Genomic DNA, 20,591 nt, shown 5'->3' on the forward strand with positions numbered 1-20,591 from the left:
CGAATTCACGGGCGGTTTTTGACAATCCAAGTACTTTCGGACACTCGATAGCTGGAACATTGGATTTTACGGTTGAGTTACTGTCGGATCAAGAGAAAACGGCCCGTGATTCCGGGCTGCTGGGATGTTCCGACAGTCGGAATCCTGGGTTGACCCTAAAGGGTCAATTTCTAAAGCTTCTAAAAATGAAAAGGTGATGTTGCCCACAGCAACCAATCAGATTCGATCATTTCTCGATTGCATCCTAGAAAATGATGAAAAAATCTGATTGGTTGATAAGGGCAACATCATCTCTCTTCATTTTTAGCTTTAGTAACATTACCCCTAAAAATCTAAAGTACCACTGACAATAACATTTACACTATCATTTTAATTACAGTGAACTTTTACTTATTTTTGGTCTAAAATACCGGCCATTTGATGACCAATCGGCACTGCAATACCGACAAGTATGTCTAGGTTTTTATTGCACGTTAAACAAATGTACGTTAAGGCTTTCTTCCATTGAATTGCAATAGATTTCTCTATGTGCTCCAAATTCATGCTGCTCCACTGACAGCACTTATTATCAATTACACCCTACTCCTAGCTGAGGCACCAATTACAAAGATCTGGACACTACGCTAAATGAGGAATGCCTTGTATAAAGTACCGCCTCCACCCCATACATCGCGGTGTTATCCTGTGCGGCATGATAAACTCTTCTTCTGCATTTAGGCACAGAATAAGTTTGGTTAGGGTCGCCATGACCAGATCGCCATCAGCCTCATCCTGAGCCCATAGGTAAAAACCGCCACTGGTCATTACTAACTGTCACATTTTCAAACATGTGCTGCATTCATCCCTAACCGACACATTCTACAGATCCACAGGATCTTGAAAACATCAACAGTTGGTAGATCGAGGACTGATTTGGCCACCCTAGCTCTAGAGATAATTTGTTGGGGGAGACTAATAGAAATAAAAAAGGTCACTTCAATTAAAAGAGGATTAAAAAAAATCATAGTTTTACCACTAGTAAACCCCGGAACATGGCTATATAGATGGAACCCACAGGCTCCACCGAGTGACGGTGCCTTACAGACTTGGGGATCACTGTAGTTTTGGCTTCCACGCGATACCGTATGGCAGGCTCTGACGCGGGAGCTTTCTTGCAGGCATCGAACCCAGGAACCGGTTCATTGTTAATGTGCATTGGACAAGAGCAATAAATACAGATCACTAATACATTCATCCATCTTCATTCAACTCTGGAGGCAAAAAGCACTCGAGGAAAAAGGGTCATTACTTTTATCTCAGGCCTATTCATTACCGGGCCCATTGATTGCATGCCAATGATTATAGGTCTCGGCCACAGCTCACAGATCAACTGTAACAATTCATCCAGGGGTCAAAGGCTACAGAATCTGCACAATGCCGACGCATTTATTTTAAAAGGGAAATATAACAGGACAGGCAAACCTAGAACAAACCTAGACATTATTTTCACACAAGTTAAAAGTATATATATATATATATATATATATAAATAATATATATATATATATATATTTTTTACCTTGATTTATATTAAGCTGGGTTCACACTTGGCTGATGTCAGTCTAATGATTGGTCAGGTTTATAACTTGTGCATACACACCTACCAATCGTCGCCCTATATGTCTGGCCAGCAGACCTATTTGAACATGCCTGCCCACTTCTGATGTCATTCAATAGATTCTGTAGCTGGACTATCGCACAGTCAGTGGGTTGGCAGTAGACACAGGCAGATCTGCATAGTATATCGGCATCAGCTGCGCTGAATGGCGTGACCCGAGGTGTCTGTGAATGAGGTCATGGATATCCGCTGTGCTTAGCCATACTTCCTGTAGCACTCGTCTTTATGTCTTGGCAGGGATTGGGTAAGTAGTCTCGGCAGTCTGGATCTCAACCGTTAGAAGGGCAATGATACAATCCCAACAGATTCCAGTATTTTAACACTTAACCAAATGCTGACCCTAACACACCCCCTACCTCATCCTAACTGTAAGACAGTCTTACCGGAACCACCCCCACCCCTGCAGCCTAAACCTATCCCTCGCCCCCTAATGCCCTATACCTACAGTATCTGTCGAAACCCTGTCCTGTGAGAATACGCTGTCGGTTTTAAGAGATCCTGACTGCATTCCCTGCTCAAGGCGAAGAGTGCAATGCAGTTGATGCCCTGGCAGCACCTGCCACCAGGGCATCTGGCAGTTCTGTTTCCCCCTCCCCTCCTCTATGATGTGACGAGGCCCAACCCATGGATCAAATTTGCTCTAGTACAATGCCCAAGTAGTATGCCCAAGTTTTTCTACTAAATAAAACCAAACAGAATTATATGGTGTAAAGACAAATACATTGTATTAACTTGCAAGAAGCCAACAATCCAAGGGTCAAAAAATCATATAGGCTCTTGCTTTCACTAATGAGCAAGATATTAACAAAATGTTAACGCTCAGGAAAAGACTCAGAAGTGTAAGTACATTTATCATCAGATTCGCTGACCTTTAAATTAAGGATTTTGATCTTACATTTCAGAACCTCAACCGATAGCTGGAATCACCGCCTATGGGAACATACTGACACATTAGCGATAAAAGCGGCAGAAGCTGGGCTATGTAAGAACACATAAACCACCTACTGTGAAGATATAGAAACGGAGAAGAAACCGCTTAAAAGGTATAACTGATCTGACTATAATTGCTTAATTGATAGAGAGTAGGAGAATGAAAAGTAAACGGTGGAAACTAAAATCACTGAAGACCACACTCAATCTTCAATGAATCCTATAGTTATGGGGTCAGTCTGAATAGCATTTCATTAGACTTGACCCACATCTATCATTTAGCAAATTGTTAACTTAAAGAATTAATCTATATTATTTATTTTATTTATTTATTAACAGTTTCGGTACTTGTGAGTTATCCGGGCTGCCGATTTCTAAATCGGGTCGGATCGGGCACATCGCATCGCATCGCATGCGACCATCGGATGCGATGCGATGACCCGATTTTTCCATAGGAATCAATGTTAAAATGGACTGAGTCCATTTTAACATGGAATTCAATGGGAAAAAGGGGTCCTTTTCATACCCCTACTATCCAAGTGGGCATGGAGTTGGATATAAACCTGTGGCGAGCGTAGCGAGCCACCGAGCCCGAAGCGTGGCGAGCCCCGCGAGGGGACACAGAATACCGTCCCCTCGCGGGGCGCGCTTCGCTCGCCACGCTTCGGGCTCGGTGGCTCGCTACGCTTGCCACAGGTTTATATCCAACTCCATGCCCACTTGGATAGTAGGGGTATGAAAAGGACCCCTTTTTCCCATTGAATTCCATGTTAAAATGGACTCAGTCCATTTTAACATTGATTCCTATGGAAAAATCGGGTCATCGCATCGCATCGCATCTGATTGTATGCCTTAACTTAAGGCATACAATCAAAAAATCGGCAGCCCGGATAACTCACAAGTACCAAAGTTTCTTATATAGCGCAGCATATTCCGTTGCGCTTTACAATAGCAGACAGTGATACAACACAATGAAACCGCACAATGAAAAAGTGTTAAACCGCAGGAAAACAACCTTTTTATCTGGGTTAAAAAAAATAATAATGTAAACCTCTGTATTGTGTGAAGTGGGCTCCAAACTTGACATGTTCCTACTGTTGCCCAGAAGCTTTTCGGTAGCTCAGGAAATGTCTTGTACTTATTTTTTTGTTGTATTCCCCGTTACACAAGGGTCAAACTAATAAGGTGGGAGTCTGCTAACCCGAGTTTCTTCCATGTAATGCGCAGACTTTACATGAATGCATGCACCCAAGAATTTGCTAATCCAATTAGGAATGCCGATTTGCGTGACAAAACGAGGATGTGCAAATTTTTTATAGTGATGCATGAAAAAGTGTGGCGACTCGCTTGGTCCCAAAAACAGTGCCAACTTTCAGCCTGGATTCAGGCTTGTTCGGGATGGGCCGATGCCTGCTCGGGGCGGATGGTATGGGCGCCGTTCCTTCATTGTTGTATACATTGGTTTCTGATTCCGGCCAACAGGGAATTTGAAGGACATTAGGCAGCCAATGAAATTTGGTTGTAAATTAGTGTTACATTTATATATTGGTAGTATCATATAGAAGGCTGTGAGTACAGTGGCGGAACTTGTGAGTGGTGGGCCCAGGTGCAAAATAATAATTTAGGCCCCACACCAGTGGGTGACAGGGTTACAAGCTGTTGCTCTAGACAGCAATGGGCCCCTTAGTCCTCAGGGGCCCTGGTGCAATGCACCTGCTGCACCAGGGGATGCAGTTAAAATCCCGGCGGTCGGGATCCTGGCGTTCAGAATCCCGACCGCCGAAATCCCGAACTTTCTCGCTCCTGGGGAGGGAGAATAAATTAGTGTGCCGAGCGTAGCGAGGCACCGGGTCTGCTGCTTGGCGAGCGCAGCGAGCCCTCAAGGGGGGGCGATCCACGGGATCCACGGGATTTCGGCGTCGGGATTTTGAACGCCGGGATCCCGACCACCGGGATTTCATACTGCTTCCTGCACCAATGGTAGTTCCGCCTCTGTGTGAGTGGCCATAAGGAAAGTACTGGACACTCTTGAATCGGTGTTGAATGGCTGATTTATAAGAATATATAATACAAAGAATTTATGTAGCAATAAAAGCTTACAAAAGAATTTTAAAAATGGGGGAAAAAAATAGAAAAAAAAAGAGGCTTCTGGCAAAATGTAGAGCATGGGGTTCTGGACATTTTGCACAATGCCAGTGACGCAGTGCAAACTGTCCAGTTACAGTGGGTACACACGGTGAGATATGCTCTACTTTTGTATTCGATTTTGCTTATAGAAGCTAAATTGAATAGAAATCGAATGCTTTTATTAGCATTCGATTCAGATGCCATTCCAATGCTCGATCCCGTGTAGTGGAAGTCGAATAGAAAAAAAAGTCTTGAATGGCAAGACTATCGAGTGGAAATCTAATGTACAGTAGATAGTGCAAATCTAATGTGTTCTCTGCTGCATTCGATTCAGATTTCATTTCCGTCTCCTGCCTGAAGACTCAGGAACACTGTGAGATTGAATTGAAATCGAATAGTGCAAATCGAATGCACATCGAAGGTAAAATAGTGAAAGCCGAAAAGGAGTAGAAAAAACTTCAGAACAGGTCGAATGGTCCAAATCGAATCGAAATTGATCGAAAATGGAATTGATCCGTGTGAATGCACTGTTAGATATAGGTAGCCCTGGACATCAAGCATTGAAGGCCAAGAATTTGAGTGGATAATCCATTTCTTTTTTTCTCAGTTTTAAAAAACATAGCATGCTACAGGCATGCAAACATTTGAATGCAAACATGTCTGTGAGAGAAGTGCACAATAGCCGCTAAAAAAGCCAGCGTCGCTCACATTTGTTATATCAATGCAAATAAAAAATGTTGCGTAAAAAAAAGCATTCGATTTCCTATATTACCTGTAAACATTACAGGTCTTTATGATGAATAAAAATGGTTTCTTGGCAATTTTCACTTCTATTTTTGACAAAGTCACTTGGCACTCATAGGGTTAATACACCCCTATTTGGTGCTATAGACTGAAATGCGCAATTGAGGAGCAAAATACTACGATTACATTTATTATATTTGTGTAATATCTGGAATACACTAAAAGGCAGTATTCAATCAGGGCCAATATATCAGACAGACAGTCGGAAATACTGGCACATACATATTCAACCTTTTTTCAGCCCATGCAGACTCGACTTTTTAAAAAGTTGATACTGCATGGCCAAACTGCAACGCGTTTCTCATTTTTGAGAAACGCGTGGATCGGCAAATTTTTTGCAGATCCACGTTTTCCAGCAGTCAAATAGATTGAAGAAAGAATGAATAGGTCAAATGTAAATCTAACCTATTATCAGCGATAGTAGGAAATATCTGCACAGATTGAATACACCCCCCAAGTCCCTGTATTCTAATTGATTGATGTGTTTTACTCAATGAGTACGTGCCATCACACTTTTTATATTATTGATCATACTTTGCACTGAGATGCACAAGATTACTGCAGACGGCATTGGAGAACGACAGAGGAGGAGTAAGCACCAGTGGTGATAATAGCAGTTAGCACAAAGTGTTGGAATCCCTAAATGTCATACAGATCTTAAATATAAGATTTACAGCTTATTACACAGTGGCGGCTGCTACTCGGCAGGTTGGAGCTGAGAATTTAGAGCGGTGCTCAGATTCGGTGTAAAGCACACAGTGTTCATGCAAGCTGGAATACCATACTAAAATCTATGTGGTTACATTTAAAATGTTCCACCTGTATTTCTCTACACTGCCACGATCAACCCCCCTCCCCCTGGTGTGAATCATAGGGTTCACAGTCTCTAAAGGGGCCTACACATGGGGAGATGTGGCTGAGAGTTCTGATCGATGCTAGATCACTCAGCACACAGCGCTGTATCAGGGACAGTGTTCTCCGGTGACGACACTAGCCCTCACCGGCGGTGTAATAGATTTATCCAGCGTGCTGGATATTAATCGCCTGGTGATAGGGCTGCGAGAGGCCGTGCATTGCTGAGCGATGTAGGAGCATTTTCTAAGCAATCTAGTGAGATCGCTTAGAAAATGCCCAGGAATCACCCAGTGTGTAGTACCACAAAAAAAAGAAAAATATGCACAAGGTCGACAGCAGAAAAAAGGTAGACGGAAGCAGGTCGAGAAATTATCAACACATAAAAAGGTCAAGATGAGTTTTTCATTAATTTTTTTGGTGCCAATTTATATATTTCAGTAGGTGGGCTGGCATAAAGCATACAAAGTACCTTTGGCATGGCACGTGAAGTCGTGCCAGGTGCCTTACAGCTCGCGGCAAACTTTACGGCTCCCAATCGTAGTCTGCATGGATGGTATGAAAGAGTTAAGAAAAAACAATGGCAATAAAAAGAAATTATGAAAAACTCATGTCATCCTTTTCAAGTGTTGACCATTACCACATGGAACTTTTGCTTGTGTCGACCTAGTGTCCATGTTGAACTAATGAACGTTGACCTAGTGACTGTCAACCTAAGGCGTGTCTAGCACCCTGAATCTAGCACAATGTGGTCTGTATTTCAGCACTAATATGCAGACCAATCTGTGCTAGAATCACCACAGCAGAGCGTGACACCCCAGACAGGGAAGAGGAACTGCACGGGTTTTGGTAGATGCAGGTTGCGGGACTGACCACTATATGTTCACCCGCAGCACGGTTCCCCCATCCCTATTGTACAGTCTATTGGGGCTCCGCAATAGTAACATTAGGAAGGGTCGCCTTACAGTATGTCAGAATATAATTAACTTTTCCACATTTCCACATTTTCCTGCAACGGGTTCTGGACAAATAATCCCATAACTTTATTATATGTTTTATAAAGGGTTCCGCCGCTAAGTGACAACATAGAAAGCAGCAGGGCTTAAAGTGGTCATGCAGAGGTGGGGGAACTCAATTATACATGCCACCTAATTACTACCCCTCCCCAGCCCCCATTAGGCAGATACAGGGCCAAAGGTAGGGTTTTTGGCATCCCCCTGCAAACTAGAATGCCTTTCTGTGAGAATTACTGTGCAGGGCCAATGTGAAGGTTAAAAATGTTCCACCTCACCATTAGAGGTGGTGGAACTCAGTTCCACCTCGTTCCCCCTCACTTTAACCCCTGGAAAGCAGAGAGAGAGAGAGAGAGCGAGAGAGAGAGAGAGAGAGAGAGAGAGAGAGAGAGAGAGAGAGAGAGAGAGAGAGAGAGAGAGAGAGAGCGAGAGGAAAAAACACGGCCCGACTTCTCATTTACAACAATAGCTGGGAAGTGGAGTTAAACAGCATTTATACTTCCTCATAGCCTCAAGTATTAGACTACATCTGTTTTCTTTAATACACAAAACCAGAGTTAAAATAGCTCCCATTTATCACGGCTTGATTGTAGGCAGACAAACCAGCCTGTGTCTGTTCCTAGATAGTGAAAGCAACGGTTATTAATCACAATTACAGGACCAACAGTACAAGAGAAATAGCATCAATATTTACCCCCCCTCCCTTTTCTTGCTGAAAATCCAAAGCCCGGCTAAGAATGTCAGGCCACGTCCTGAAGGTCAGTAAATAAAGATGATTTCATTTAGTTAATTCAGAACACTGAGTTCATGTGCCACATGTTAAAACAAATCCACTTTTCATTACCGTCTGCGCACAACGCAAGCTGCAAGTCTCGGGGATCAACAAGTCTGACGTACTTGTATGATTATTGTGCAGGAGTACTGTACATAAACATGGGAGTGGTTTCTAAATCCGTTAGCGGGAATATGTGCGTTTAAAGGGCACCGATACTACAGTCCACAATCAATTGTTCACTGAACCATCATTCGTAAAGATGCGGCCAATCATTTCACTAGGAATTAGTGACATCACTGAGGCATTATACACTACACTGATTGTATGTGATGGGAAAACAGAACATTAAGGGTGTGGTTGGGGATCTATTGGCACCCAATTCATTTTCGCTGTATATAGCATAACCTGTGTATAAATTCACAAGCTAAACAAAGGAATAATGGCCGTATAAGTGACAAGTTCTATCTTACTGGTCTGATTAACAGACATTAAGCATCTGAGGGTTTTTACATACACATTTCCATGCTCTCACACTCCTTTAGAGAAGACCGACATGCTAGGAAAGCATGAAGACGTCTGCATCCAGCGGAGGGAATCGGACAGGGACGAAGGGATCAGCAGAGATCCCTTTTTGCATCCTGTAACCACCTTTCTCTCAGAAAAAGAGCGGGGTTCGGGAATAAGCACCATCTGAAGATGGCAAAAGGATCCTTAAGAGCCTTGAGACGCACGCGCGTCCCAGTGTCTATCGCCGGGGCGCGCCAGAGAGGAGTCTTTGGCGAGTGCCGGGCAGAGATAAAGGCGGCTCCATCTGTATTACCTTTAGTAAAGTAGTGGTGCGTGGAGTGTGGCGAGTGAAGCGAGCCCACGAGGGGACGAGGATGCTTAGCAGCACCATTGTCCCCTCGCGGGCTCGCATCACTCACCACGCTTCGGGCTCGCGTAAGCGGTGGCCGCAAAGATGAGGACGTAGCGATTAGTCTTCAATAGCAGACAAGTCTGGATACGACGCATGCTAGGTACTGCCTGACACCAAACCAACAGCTTCCTGCATGGCTGCTTAGTAAGATGTACAAGTGTATACTGTGCATTAATACAGAGGACCGAGTTTGAGAACTGCTGTAAACAGGTCAAGTTTTTCAGGTTATCCGTCAGGTGCACTCTGTATTAAAAACGGTCTCCGTTTAAGAATCTATGCTATCCTATCTATACTCTCCTATCTCCCATGCTTTTTGTACATGCTACAACTGGGTGTAATAATCAGACACCATGGCCTGGATTGCCACTGCTATGCAGATGACACACAACTGGCCCTTTGCTTGGGGTACTGGGAACCCAAAAACATCCACAAATGGCAGTCTAGCTGAGCTCCAGGAGTGGCTGAGACGGAGGGCCTTATTCTGGCTCACTCCTTCTGGCAAATTCTTTCTTAGATGGACAAAACCATGTGCACTGCTGGTGGGGCAGATGTAAAATGTGCAGAGAGAGTTAGATTGGGGTTATTTATTTTGTTTCTATGCAGGGAAAATACTGGCTGCTTTATTTTTACAGATCTCACTTTGATGTAAAACCCCACCCAAATCTAATTCTCTCTGCACAAGTTACATCTGCCCCACCTGCAGCGCACATGGTTTTGTCCATCTGAGAAGGAATTTGCCAGAAAGAGTGAACTAGAATAAAGCCCCTGAATCCCAATAAAGCAGAGGTCTCTATGACACGTCACAGCACAAGACTTCAGCATAGCCTACCAATAGGACGTACACCCGGAGGTTCAAAACGACAACACCCTGAAAATATGCGGAATCTTGGCGGTGTTCTGGATGGTGGTGCGACACTTAATCATCAGGTATCAGCCACAATCAAATCTTAATTCCCTCAGAAGATCTGCCTGCAGTCATACATGCATTTGTGTCATCACACGTAGACTGCTGCAATGCCCTCTGCCTTGGTCTCCCAGGCAAAAAAATGTCACTGCTTGCAGGTGGTATAAAATGCCATTTGCCAGGCTACTAATCAGCCCAGCTAAAGCCACGTACTGTACCACACACTCACTACATCCTTCACTGGCTACCTGTAAGATGGCAAATCGCTTTTAAGATTGGCTTAACGACGTTCAAAGCCCTTCATGACCAGAGCCCAAGGTACTAGAAGCGGCTTCTGTTTCCTTACTGCCGCTCTCGACTACTGCGTCTGCGCTATTAACTGTACTAGAGTCTCCCTGAACTCATCTGGGGGTCGAGGTTTCAGCTTCAACTCTATGGATTGCTCTTCCCAGATATCACAAAAACAGAAACTTACAAGGTCTTCTACCTTGAGGAGGAGGATTTTTTTTTATTTACATTTTTTCTATGATTTTATGTAATCCGGGTAAACTACCTATTTATCATGGAACTGATGCACGAGATCCTACAAGAACATTCTGCGCTACGGTGAGGACTGTGAGGGGGGTATTCAGTCTGGCGTCACGACTGTTGGGCTAGCCCGACAGCTGTGACCCGGTCCCGTTCTCTGCCGTCTCCGCAGGCAGGATTTGATGTCCTGCCTGTCGAGCGCTAAAAAAAGGGAGGTGGCTGCAACATGTCGGAAATAGTCGAGCTGCGGTCAGGAGCCAATTCCCGGCCTGCTTGTAAAGTCGGGCACGTTCTGCCGAGATCCCTGTTCAACGTTGTCGGGCAAGACCGCATTGAATAGGGCTCCGACACTATTTCCCCCACTGGGAATAGCGGCGGGAGATTGAATCCCCCCCCCCCCCAAAAGCTCCTATACAATGTAAATGTTGTAAGTTGATATTTATCAAGCACTGAAAATTTACATTTTCATAGCTTCACGCACGTGTGACCTAAGGACATTGTACACTTTAGTAGTTAAAAGTAACCTTCAAATTGCACCAGGGAGCTTAGCTTAGTAGGTAGGCAATGGTAAATTGCCCGCAAATTCAGTTCCAAATCGCCACATCGGCTAAGGGACGAGTTTTCAGGTAATAGATCTTACAGTAGTTTTAGTAAATAGGCTCCCAAATTTTAAACGCCAATACAGAATCATTCAGTTTATGCTGTGTTCTACAGAGCTCAGGAGAACATCTGGATTAAATGGAAAGATCGGAAAGAAAATAAACGGCTGCGTGTTGATAATGTGACAAAAATTGTGCTCATGAGCAATGTCTTTTTGTTCTCGTAACGCCTGAGTTACCTAAACCAAACACTCTGCTAGGGGTCATTTACAAACTCCCCGCGATACATGCGGCAATTACAGCGAGATGATGTTATGGCAGGTTGTTGTTCATCTGCAGAACTTTCAACTCGTCACATATTTATGTACAGTTTACTAGAGGTTAAAGAAATAAATAAGTGAGCAGTATATCACAGTAATCATTCTGACTTTGCTAGCCTTAAAAAGACATTTAAGATGGATTGATGCATATTACCGCGATCACTACGGAAATCCGCAATAGTAAACAAGGTGAAGCGTTCCGCTGGAATGCTCCACTAACTAACTAATTACTACAGGTTGCAGACTGAACGCCAGGCTTTGACCTTCACAAACAATTACCTTTTATGGCTGTGTGGACAAATGATATTCTATACGTCTAAACTTTCATACAAGATCCTATATCGGAAGCCTGTTACTTCTGCTTTTACCGGCTGCAGCGTGTTAGTAGCACCAGATCTTTCATATCTGCTGAAAGTTAATAATACGCCATGCAGCCCCAGCTCCTGGTGTGTCCAGTCACATTGCATTGCGATAAAGATTCATTGTAAACACCAAAAAAAAAAAAAAAGGCAAAATAAAAATAAAAAAATGCTAGAAGACCCCATTCATACAGCACCTTAGACCAGGGACATTCCCGTGTCTGCCCCATTCACACTGCTTCCCCTGGTATGTCTGCCATCAAGTGTGTGGCATCTAAGAGCAGCTTTGATTGGGTGTTTAAAAAGTATCTTTGATTGGCTGTTAAAAAGCAGCTTTGAGCAATGCAATGAACTTGCTTTTTTTGCATTTTGTGAGAAAAACCCAGGTCTAGCCTGTTCACACTGCCATACACCCGTGTATTACCCAGGAAAAACCCTGCAAAAACCCGTGTGTAATTCCCAAGGTATAACACCCGGGAATTTCACAAAGACCCTTTCACACAGACACGACACAGGAAATTTGCTCTTTCCCTGGCAAATACCCGGGTTTTTTCGGCAGTGAGAACGGGGTATTAGTGTGATCCTCTACGTTTGGTGAGGTTTTACTTCACTGACATTTATTATGGACTGCATCAGGGTGAAATATACTGTATGTCATGTGACTGAAATGACATCACTGCTTTCAAAATGCAAACAATGACATCACGGATCATGAAATACACCTTGCAGGATATTTGACATATATTCATTCAGGTCACTTACACTATGTATGTAAGTATATATATATATATATATATATATCAAACACAAAATCACACATCTCCATGTGACATGAGATGAGCAGATTACAAATGAAAGAAATACATTACCTCCATGGTGATGTGAAAGGCTTCCCCCATTGGCAAGAATCTCCTCTCTAGCCGCAAACTGCATTGAGAGATTGAAAGCAACATAATGTCAACTGAATTCTTAAAATGGATTTAATTGGTGTTTATAGTTTATTTTTATCAATTAACTGGGATTACAACGTAGACAGAAGGATGTCGGCAAGCCTACGTCCACAGAAGATCTGTGGTTGCTTCTCGTAAAACAACCTCCCGGCCGAGGTCCCTCCTCCTGTGCGCATCTGTAATGTACCTAGAGGAACTGATGGTGTATTTCAAGCAAAGGGTGGTCACAACAAACACTGATTTGATTCAGATTCCTCCTCTGTTTGCATTTTGTTAATTACTAAAACTAAACTATTAACACTTCTATTTTTGAAAGCTCTTATTTCCCACCCCTGCCTAAACCGTCTGCACAGTATTGAGTGAGTGTGTGTGTATTTATACATGCATGCAGGAAGGAGTCAGTACACATACACCTGGGTGTAAAACATTAGATTAACAGTGTCAAGGTCGACCACTATTGCTTGACAGGCAAACGGTCAACATGGTCAAAAGGCCATTCAAAGGTCATTCAATCCCGCCGCTATTTCCGACAGGTGAAATAGTGGCGTGCGCCTATTTAATTCTTTCTTGACCGACAGCATTGGAAGTGGCAGCACGACATAACAGGCCCGACTTTAAAAGCTGTCGCGATCACGGACAGATCTCGAAAATCCACAGCCGTTTATGTGGACACGCCCCCTTTTTGCAGACCGGCAGGCGGGACATTAAATCCCGCCTGGCGATTTGCGGTCGAGCAAAACGAAAACTGCACAGGGTCATGGCTGTTGGGACGTACTGACAGCCGTGACACGGGGATTGAATACCCCCACTTTGTCAACACAGGTTGACGTGGACACGGGGGCTCACTGCGCTCGGCAAACTATTATATTCTGCCTCTATGCCCACTGGGAAGGTAAAGTGTGAACAAGCCAGTTTAAAAAAAATAAATAAATCATGAAAAACTCAGGATGACCTTTTCCATGTGGACCTAATGAATGTTGACCTTTTAACATGTCGACCATTAGTGGTTGACTCCCAGCATTTTATGGGCACCCATGATACTGCAGGATGTTCCCTTGTGAACGCAGGCTGTTCTATGCCCGTATCCTTTTCGGCCATCTCCATCGGGAAATAAGAGACTGTTATTTGCGAATGGGAAAAAAATTATAATTTGATGGTCGGTGACAGATGTGTAAGAATATGCATCCCCTCTCATGCAAATGCGGGGGATTTGCGGCTGGAGAGGGGTGTCGTCCCAATATACGCAGCTTAGCGAACAATTCTGAATCAGGCCCAAAATGCCATGGTGATTTCCTCTGCGCAATGTTACAGATACCGACCCTATTTACTAATAACAAGGGGGCAGATTTAGTAAGCTCGGTGAAGTGATAAACGGTCTGTTTTTATCAGCTCCTATCTGTCATTTTTCAAACCAAGTCAGGGGGTGAGAAAGAACAAGTCTGCAGTCTTATTGATTAATTGCATCCCATATATTGGGGTATATTCCACTTTATTGTTTGTATGGTAGGTGTGCTATCGCAACAACCATTTGGGTACAATGGGGTAGAAGAGAAGAAAGCGGTTGCAAAGTTGGATGCACACCTACAGTATGTGGCTCTGAGTTTCATCACAATAAAAGAAAAACACAAGGGCCATTTTTAAATAAAGATTTATTGACCAATACTGACTAATGACATCATAGGTGTGCATCCAACTTTGCAACCGCTTTCTTCTCTTCTACCCCATTTTTCAAACCAAGCCTGTAACTTCACAGGTAGGAGCTGATTGGCCCGTGATAAAAACCAGACAGTTTATCACTTTACCGAGCTTAATAAATCTGCCCCAAGGTGAGAGGTGTAGTTTGTGGGGTTTTACTAAAACTCACTGAATGCAAAGTAGCTTAGTCCAATAGTCCTAACAGCAAACACAAGAAGCACAAGGCTCCCTTCTAGGAGGCCAGTGTTTAAAATGTGAGGATCAATAATTATAAAGGGCATTAGGGATATCCCAGAGCTTGAAGAGCGATAACATGGTGAGAGAAAGTTCTAACCAATCAGTAACCACTGTGCATCATGACTGAATATCTTCTGTGCATGCCCCACCTTGCCGAGAACATCCCTGGGAATAGGACACAAAATAACATTTTTGAGCCCCATATTTGAAAAAAATGCATGACCAGAAAGCGAGAGAAATCCAATTACCCATGATCATTGATTGCGGGTAATTGCATCACCAGAGCTATCCAATTAGCCCCATTAACCCTTTGCGTGCCAAGTAAATTTGTCAAAATTGGTGTGAAAATTGGCAAGCAAACATTTTTATCTATCATAGTGACCGGTAATGGTCACCTCATATAGGAAATGGAATCTTTTTTTTTTTTTTTACACAACATTTTTTATTTGAATACATATAACAAATGTGAGCGACGCCGGCGGTTTTAACCGATATTTTGCACCTCTCTCACAGATGTTAGCACTCAAAGGGTTAAATGGAAACAGGGCTGCGGCAGTGAACACACACAGGTTACACTGAACCTGTGCGGTATATAGGAGAATGTGTGTGTTTTTTTTTATGATATAATAAGATAGTCTGAAAAGAAAAGACATCAAAGACACATCTGGAAAATTATGTTTCATTATGTGGGGGTGGGGTGTAACTGGATACCCTACCCCCTAGTCTGTTGTATCATGAAAATATAAAAATTACCTCAATTTCTTCATAGACGTGAATTGGGTCACTTAAGCCCCTGTAGTTAAAAGCAAAGTAGAAATATACACAGGCACCAGCGTCGTAGGTCTGCGTGACCCTGAAATAGACATTAGAATAATCAAGGAACAATTTATAATACAAAGCAATCAAGAACTGCAAAATTCTATACTGCCACTGTCTGAGTGAAGTTTCTAATATTTAAATACTGAGGACCCGTCCTAAATGGTTTCTGCAGGTGAACAGTCCCACCGCCCCAGGTACAGTGCAACTCTGCAAGTGCTGGGTGTCCTTTTACCTGAAAATGTTTCTAAAGGTGCCCACACACGCACCGATGCCGGCGGTGCGATGCTGTACGATGGGGTGCGCGCTCCCGTGGCACCTCATCGTACAGTACAAATAGTATGTTCTGCACATACTTTTTGTACTAGCTTTTTCTAGCATAGCATCGCATGCACATCGTATGTACAAGGCATACGATGCGATGCTATGTGTGCTAGTTAAGCCCACAACGCACGCCGGGATCGGTGCGTGTGTGGGCACCTTTAGTCACAATGAGGCGTGATTAGGACACACCAGGAGACTGCGCAGTGTGCGATGGAGTCTGAAGAAGTCTCTGCTTTTTACCCGGTTCAGATTGCCATGTTACTACAGGTTAGCTGTAACGGGTAACCCCTTTCACATCTCACTAATTACCGTGTCGAACCGGGAAGAAACCGGTTTGTACCCAGGAATTAGCTGCAATGTGATAGGGGTATAGGTGTATGCAACGGCTTGGCCACACTAGTTGATTCATAAAGCCTTTTTTTAGGACCCCAAAATAGGATACATCATATGGTTTTAAAACAAGTCTCTCCAACACCCTGATTTTAAATGATAAAAGTAGGTATTCAATATGGGATTCTGACTGTCAGAATATCCCCTCAGTCGGAATCCGGGGCCGTTTTCGATCAGTTAAACTGTAACTTGACAGCTGGAAATCAATGTTCTGGCTGCCGAGTGTCGGAAACTGGGCAGATCTGTGAAAATGGCCGCAGATTGTTGATAAATGGCCGTGATTTCGACAATCCATGGCCATTTCCGACAAAACAGATCCAACTTGTTTTAAAGTCTGTTCTGTTTTGTTGGAATCTGCCTTCAATGCTGTCAGAAACGACAGCATTGAATAGGCGAGAGCCAATATTTCCCGTCGGGAAATATTGGCACATATTGAATACCCCCCTTAGAGTCCAGACACTACTAACCAATGCTACTAGACTGAATGATTGTTTAATATTATAAACTAGTTACCAGTCCATAAAAATGACGGAACATCATGACAGTAATGTTAGCGCCAGCAGCTGTGCTTTCCTGAACAAATCAATGCTTGAATTCCTCTACTGGCTAACACAATACTTTGATTCCAGAGGTGAGGAGCAGCGTTAGCCTTTTATTCTAGAAGACACTATACTATTTAGATTGATCTACCTATGGTTCAACATTATAGTTGGTGTTAATGGGTTTAATCAATGTCCATGGTTAAGGGCTGTCTTTATATTTTTTCTACTTAATGGAGCACAGTTCCATAGTTAATAATAAACCCATAAGATGAGGAATAAATAAACCACAATCATTGAGTATTTAGCAGGTGGGACAGGATCTGGAAGGACTTGCTCATAGCTGGTCAGATGCTACACTGGACCCACTTCTATCTCTGCACGAAGGTTCCGTCAGCACAAAAATAATGGCACACAATACACTGCAGCATAAAGCAAATGATCTGTGCCAGAAATAAAAGTTCTATAACCTCCTCGCATAAGCCAATGTATGAAGCCTGCAAATCAATGCAGATGGGGAATGGGGCCGATGGTCAGATTTATTTCCCTTTGTCCCGGACAATGCCATATTGCCCGTACACACTGTCTAATGTAATGGATGCCAGTACGATCTCCCGTACTCTCCTTCATCCCACTGCAATGGGTCGCACATGGTATCTTCTGGTGACCGCACAGCACGGCCGGCCAAAATATCATATGCGACCAGTGGGAGCAATCAGTCATACACACTGGACTATATGCAGGATTGGTTACTTTAATATGACACATGGTGCCGCTACCCTCAAAGTGTATACTCAGCCTTTGGTAAGCCAGAAACATTGTGGAACAAAGGGTCTGATTCAGGATGGATCGCAAAAGCAAAATCTCTCTCTCATGGACAGAGCCATGCTGCACAGTAAGTGAGAGTTAGATTTGGGTGGGGTGTGTTCAAACTGAAATCTAAATTGCAAATGTAAAAATAAAGCAGCCAGTATTTATCCTGCACAGAAAAAAACCTGTATGCACGTTACATCGGGATGCGGTCGTTTGTTCTACAGCAGTGGTTCCCAACCCTGGTCCTCAAGTACCCCCAACAGTGCACGTTTTCCAGGTCACCCGGCAGGTGCACTCATTATTCAGGCACATTTGAAAAGATCCACAGGTGGAGCTAATTATAGCACCTGTGATTCTGTGTGGAGACCTGCAAAACATGCACTGTTGGGGGTACTCGAGGACCAGGGTTGGGAACCACTGGTCTACAGCATGATGGTCGACAGTCATTAGGTCGACATGGTTCTAGGTCAAAAGGTCATTAGTTCGACAGGTCATTAGTTTGACAGTGTCTAGGTCGACAGAGAAAAGGTCGACATGTTTTTTTTTTTACTTTTTTGAGCCGACATTCGGTATTTTATGCCCTACCATCCACTAGGGCCCGGTGGGAGAATAACAGCGTGCCCGACACATTGCGAGCGATGCGAGGGTGCTCTTTAAACTGTGTCCATGTCGTCTGTGTTAACATTCAGGTACAAAAAACAGTGAAAACCCCATGTCGACCTTTTGACTATCGACCTAGACATTGTCGAACTAATGACCTGTCGAACTAATGACCTTTCGACGTAGAACCATGTCGACCTAATGATTGTCGACCATCATGCTGTAGACCAAATGATCCCGACCCGTTACATCTGCCCCTCCTGCACTGCAGCATGGTTTTGTCCATAAGTTAAAGATTTTGCTTTTGTGATTCATGCTGAATCGGGCCCAATGTTCGGTACTTGTGTATTATCACGGCGCCCATTACATCGCATCACATACCACTAATTAAGGCATGCGATGGCCCCGATTTTAGGCTTTTCCCGGGAAGAGTGTAAAATTTTAATATCGCGTCGCATCGCATGCCATTATAATGACATGCGATGCGACGAGATGTTAAATGCCCACCCAGACCCGATTTTTAATTGTATCCCCACCCTGATGGGTAATAAGTATGTTAAATGCACCCCCATTGTTAACGCCACCCCCACTATCAACGGCAACCCGAAGTGTGGCGAGTGCAGCGATCCCGCGAGGGGACGCTCATTACTTCACAAGTATTACGCGTCCGCTTGCCACGCTTCGGGCTCGGTGGCTCGCCACACTATATAAAATCAACTCCACGCCGATGTGGATAGTGGGGGTATGAAAAGGTCGGAGGACGCGTACCGCTGCCGCTCGCCACGCTTCGGGTTGGCGTTGATAGTGGGGTGGCGTTAACAATGGGGGGGCATTTAACATAGTCAGTACCCATCAGGGTGGGTGTACAATGTCAAATCGGGTCTGGGTGCGTGTACAATTTAAAATCGGGTATAATCGCGTCTCATCGCATGCGATGCAATTTTTTGGTTGTACAATGGCATGCGATGGAAACGGGGGCGTCGTGATAATACACAACTACCCAATGTTCTATTACTGAATTACCATTGTCTGGGGGGGAACTAAGTCTACTGTACACAGAGTTTACACTTTCTGCATACAAAAAACCCTCTATCTCCCCCACATATAACCCAGAAGTATACGTAATGATATGCAATCACATATCATAATATCTGTCTGTCTGTCTGTCCGTCTAGTGTCCATGAGTCTCAGAAACACTGCTATCTGCTGGCAGAGAGTGAAACTACATCTCTCTCTCTCACACACGCACAAACACAGAAGGTAGCAGACTAGCTTTTCCGTGGAGTGGGCTTACTAGCTCATATAGTGTCTTAAGGTCCATACACACTGGGTGACTATGACCAGCGTGTATGGACAGTGATGATAGCATTCATTGCTGCGGGGAAAGCCGCTCAGTGCATACACACTTAGCGGCTTTCCTCCTGCCTGGCGCCGACGGAGGGGGGAGGACGGCGTTGCAAAGCGGAGCGATATGCAAAGCCGTCCTGAAAGCCGCTCATCTGCTGGTATAACCAGCGGATGAACGGCTTACCCGGGATGATGCGGGAGCGTGCAGCAGCGCTCACCGCTCATCGCCGGGCCATACACACTGGGCGGCTTTGAGCTGAAAGCCGCTCAAACCTGCTGTTTTGAGTGACTTTCAGCTCAAAGTCACCCAGTGTGTATGGGTCTTTGGTGTATATTTGAAAGAATCCTCCGTCATATAATATTAGTGTGTGATTTCTGCATCTGCCAAAAGAATGAGGAAAGACATTACAGGCAGTGACTGTAAATCAGATCCAGGAATACACGTCCCGGCTAACATGGCATAGAGAAGAACAAAGGCTTCAGTATTTCGCCTGCCTGTGGAATCCACTGAGCTGCAAGTGAATTACTGCCCAACTGCATTGCTCTCGCTGATAGATTGAATGGTACAGAAGTTATTGGATTCCAGCTGTTAAAACATATTCATAAAAGTGAAGGAGCAGTAGAAGGAGTACAGAATATTCAGATTACAGGCTAGTCTACAGTCTGGATTCACAGTACTGCGTTCAGCACTAGTGACTATACAATGACAAGCGTGCGTTATTGTGTGTGTGTGTACAAACTACCCAGTCCTGACAAATGGCTACAAAAGATAAAAAGGTGTAGTTTCTAGTTTTAAAGTAATTGTTGTCTATACAGTGATGGAAGCTATTTTGTAGTAAGAACTTAAATACAGGCGGAAGCAGTCTATCAATGCATGAATTCAGTAGGAGGTAGTGACATCATGAAGCAGCTGGTGACATCACGGAGGCATGAGAGACCTGCAGAGTAGATATAGATTTATTCTATAGGGCGGCTGTCATTACTATGTATTGTGGGTGTACTTCAACCCTTTAATGATATCTTAAAACAGGTTTCACTGCTCGGTGGGTGTCCAGCATCACAGCCTCCAAAAACACATTTTATTCTTCCTCTG

The 20,591-nt window shown here is 43.9% G+C and overlaps 1 protein-coding gene across 1 annotated transcript in view; it reads right to left on the bottom strand.

Annotated features, from left to right (window-relative positions):
• The window catches only part of AGPS (alkylglycerone phosphate synthase), a 172,905-nt gene that overhangs the window by 14,843 nt on the left and 137,471 nt on the right, over nt 1-20,591 (bottom strand). Inside the window, exons 18-19 of the mRNA XM_083154721.1 lie at nt 15,423-15,522; nt 12,657-12,714 (exon numbers count right to left, since the gene is read on the bottom strand). Of these exons, the coding sequence (XP_083010847.1) occupies nt 12,657-12,714; nt 15,423-15,522 (158 nt within the window). The remainder of the gene's footprint in view (nt 1-12,656; nt 12,715-15,422; nt 15,523-20,591) is intronic.

This window comes from Crinia signifera, chromosome 7, assembly GCF_055691185.1.
Source record: "Crinia signifera chromosome 7, ASM5569118v1, whole genome shotgun sequence".
NCBI classification, from domain to species: Eukaryota; Metazoa; Chordata; class Amphibia; order Anura; family Myobatrachidae; genus Crinia; species Crinia signifera.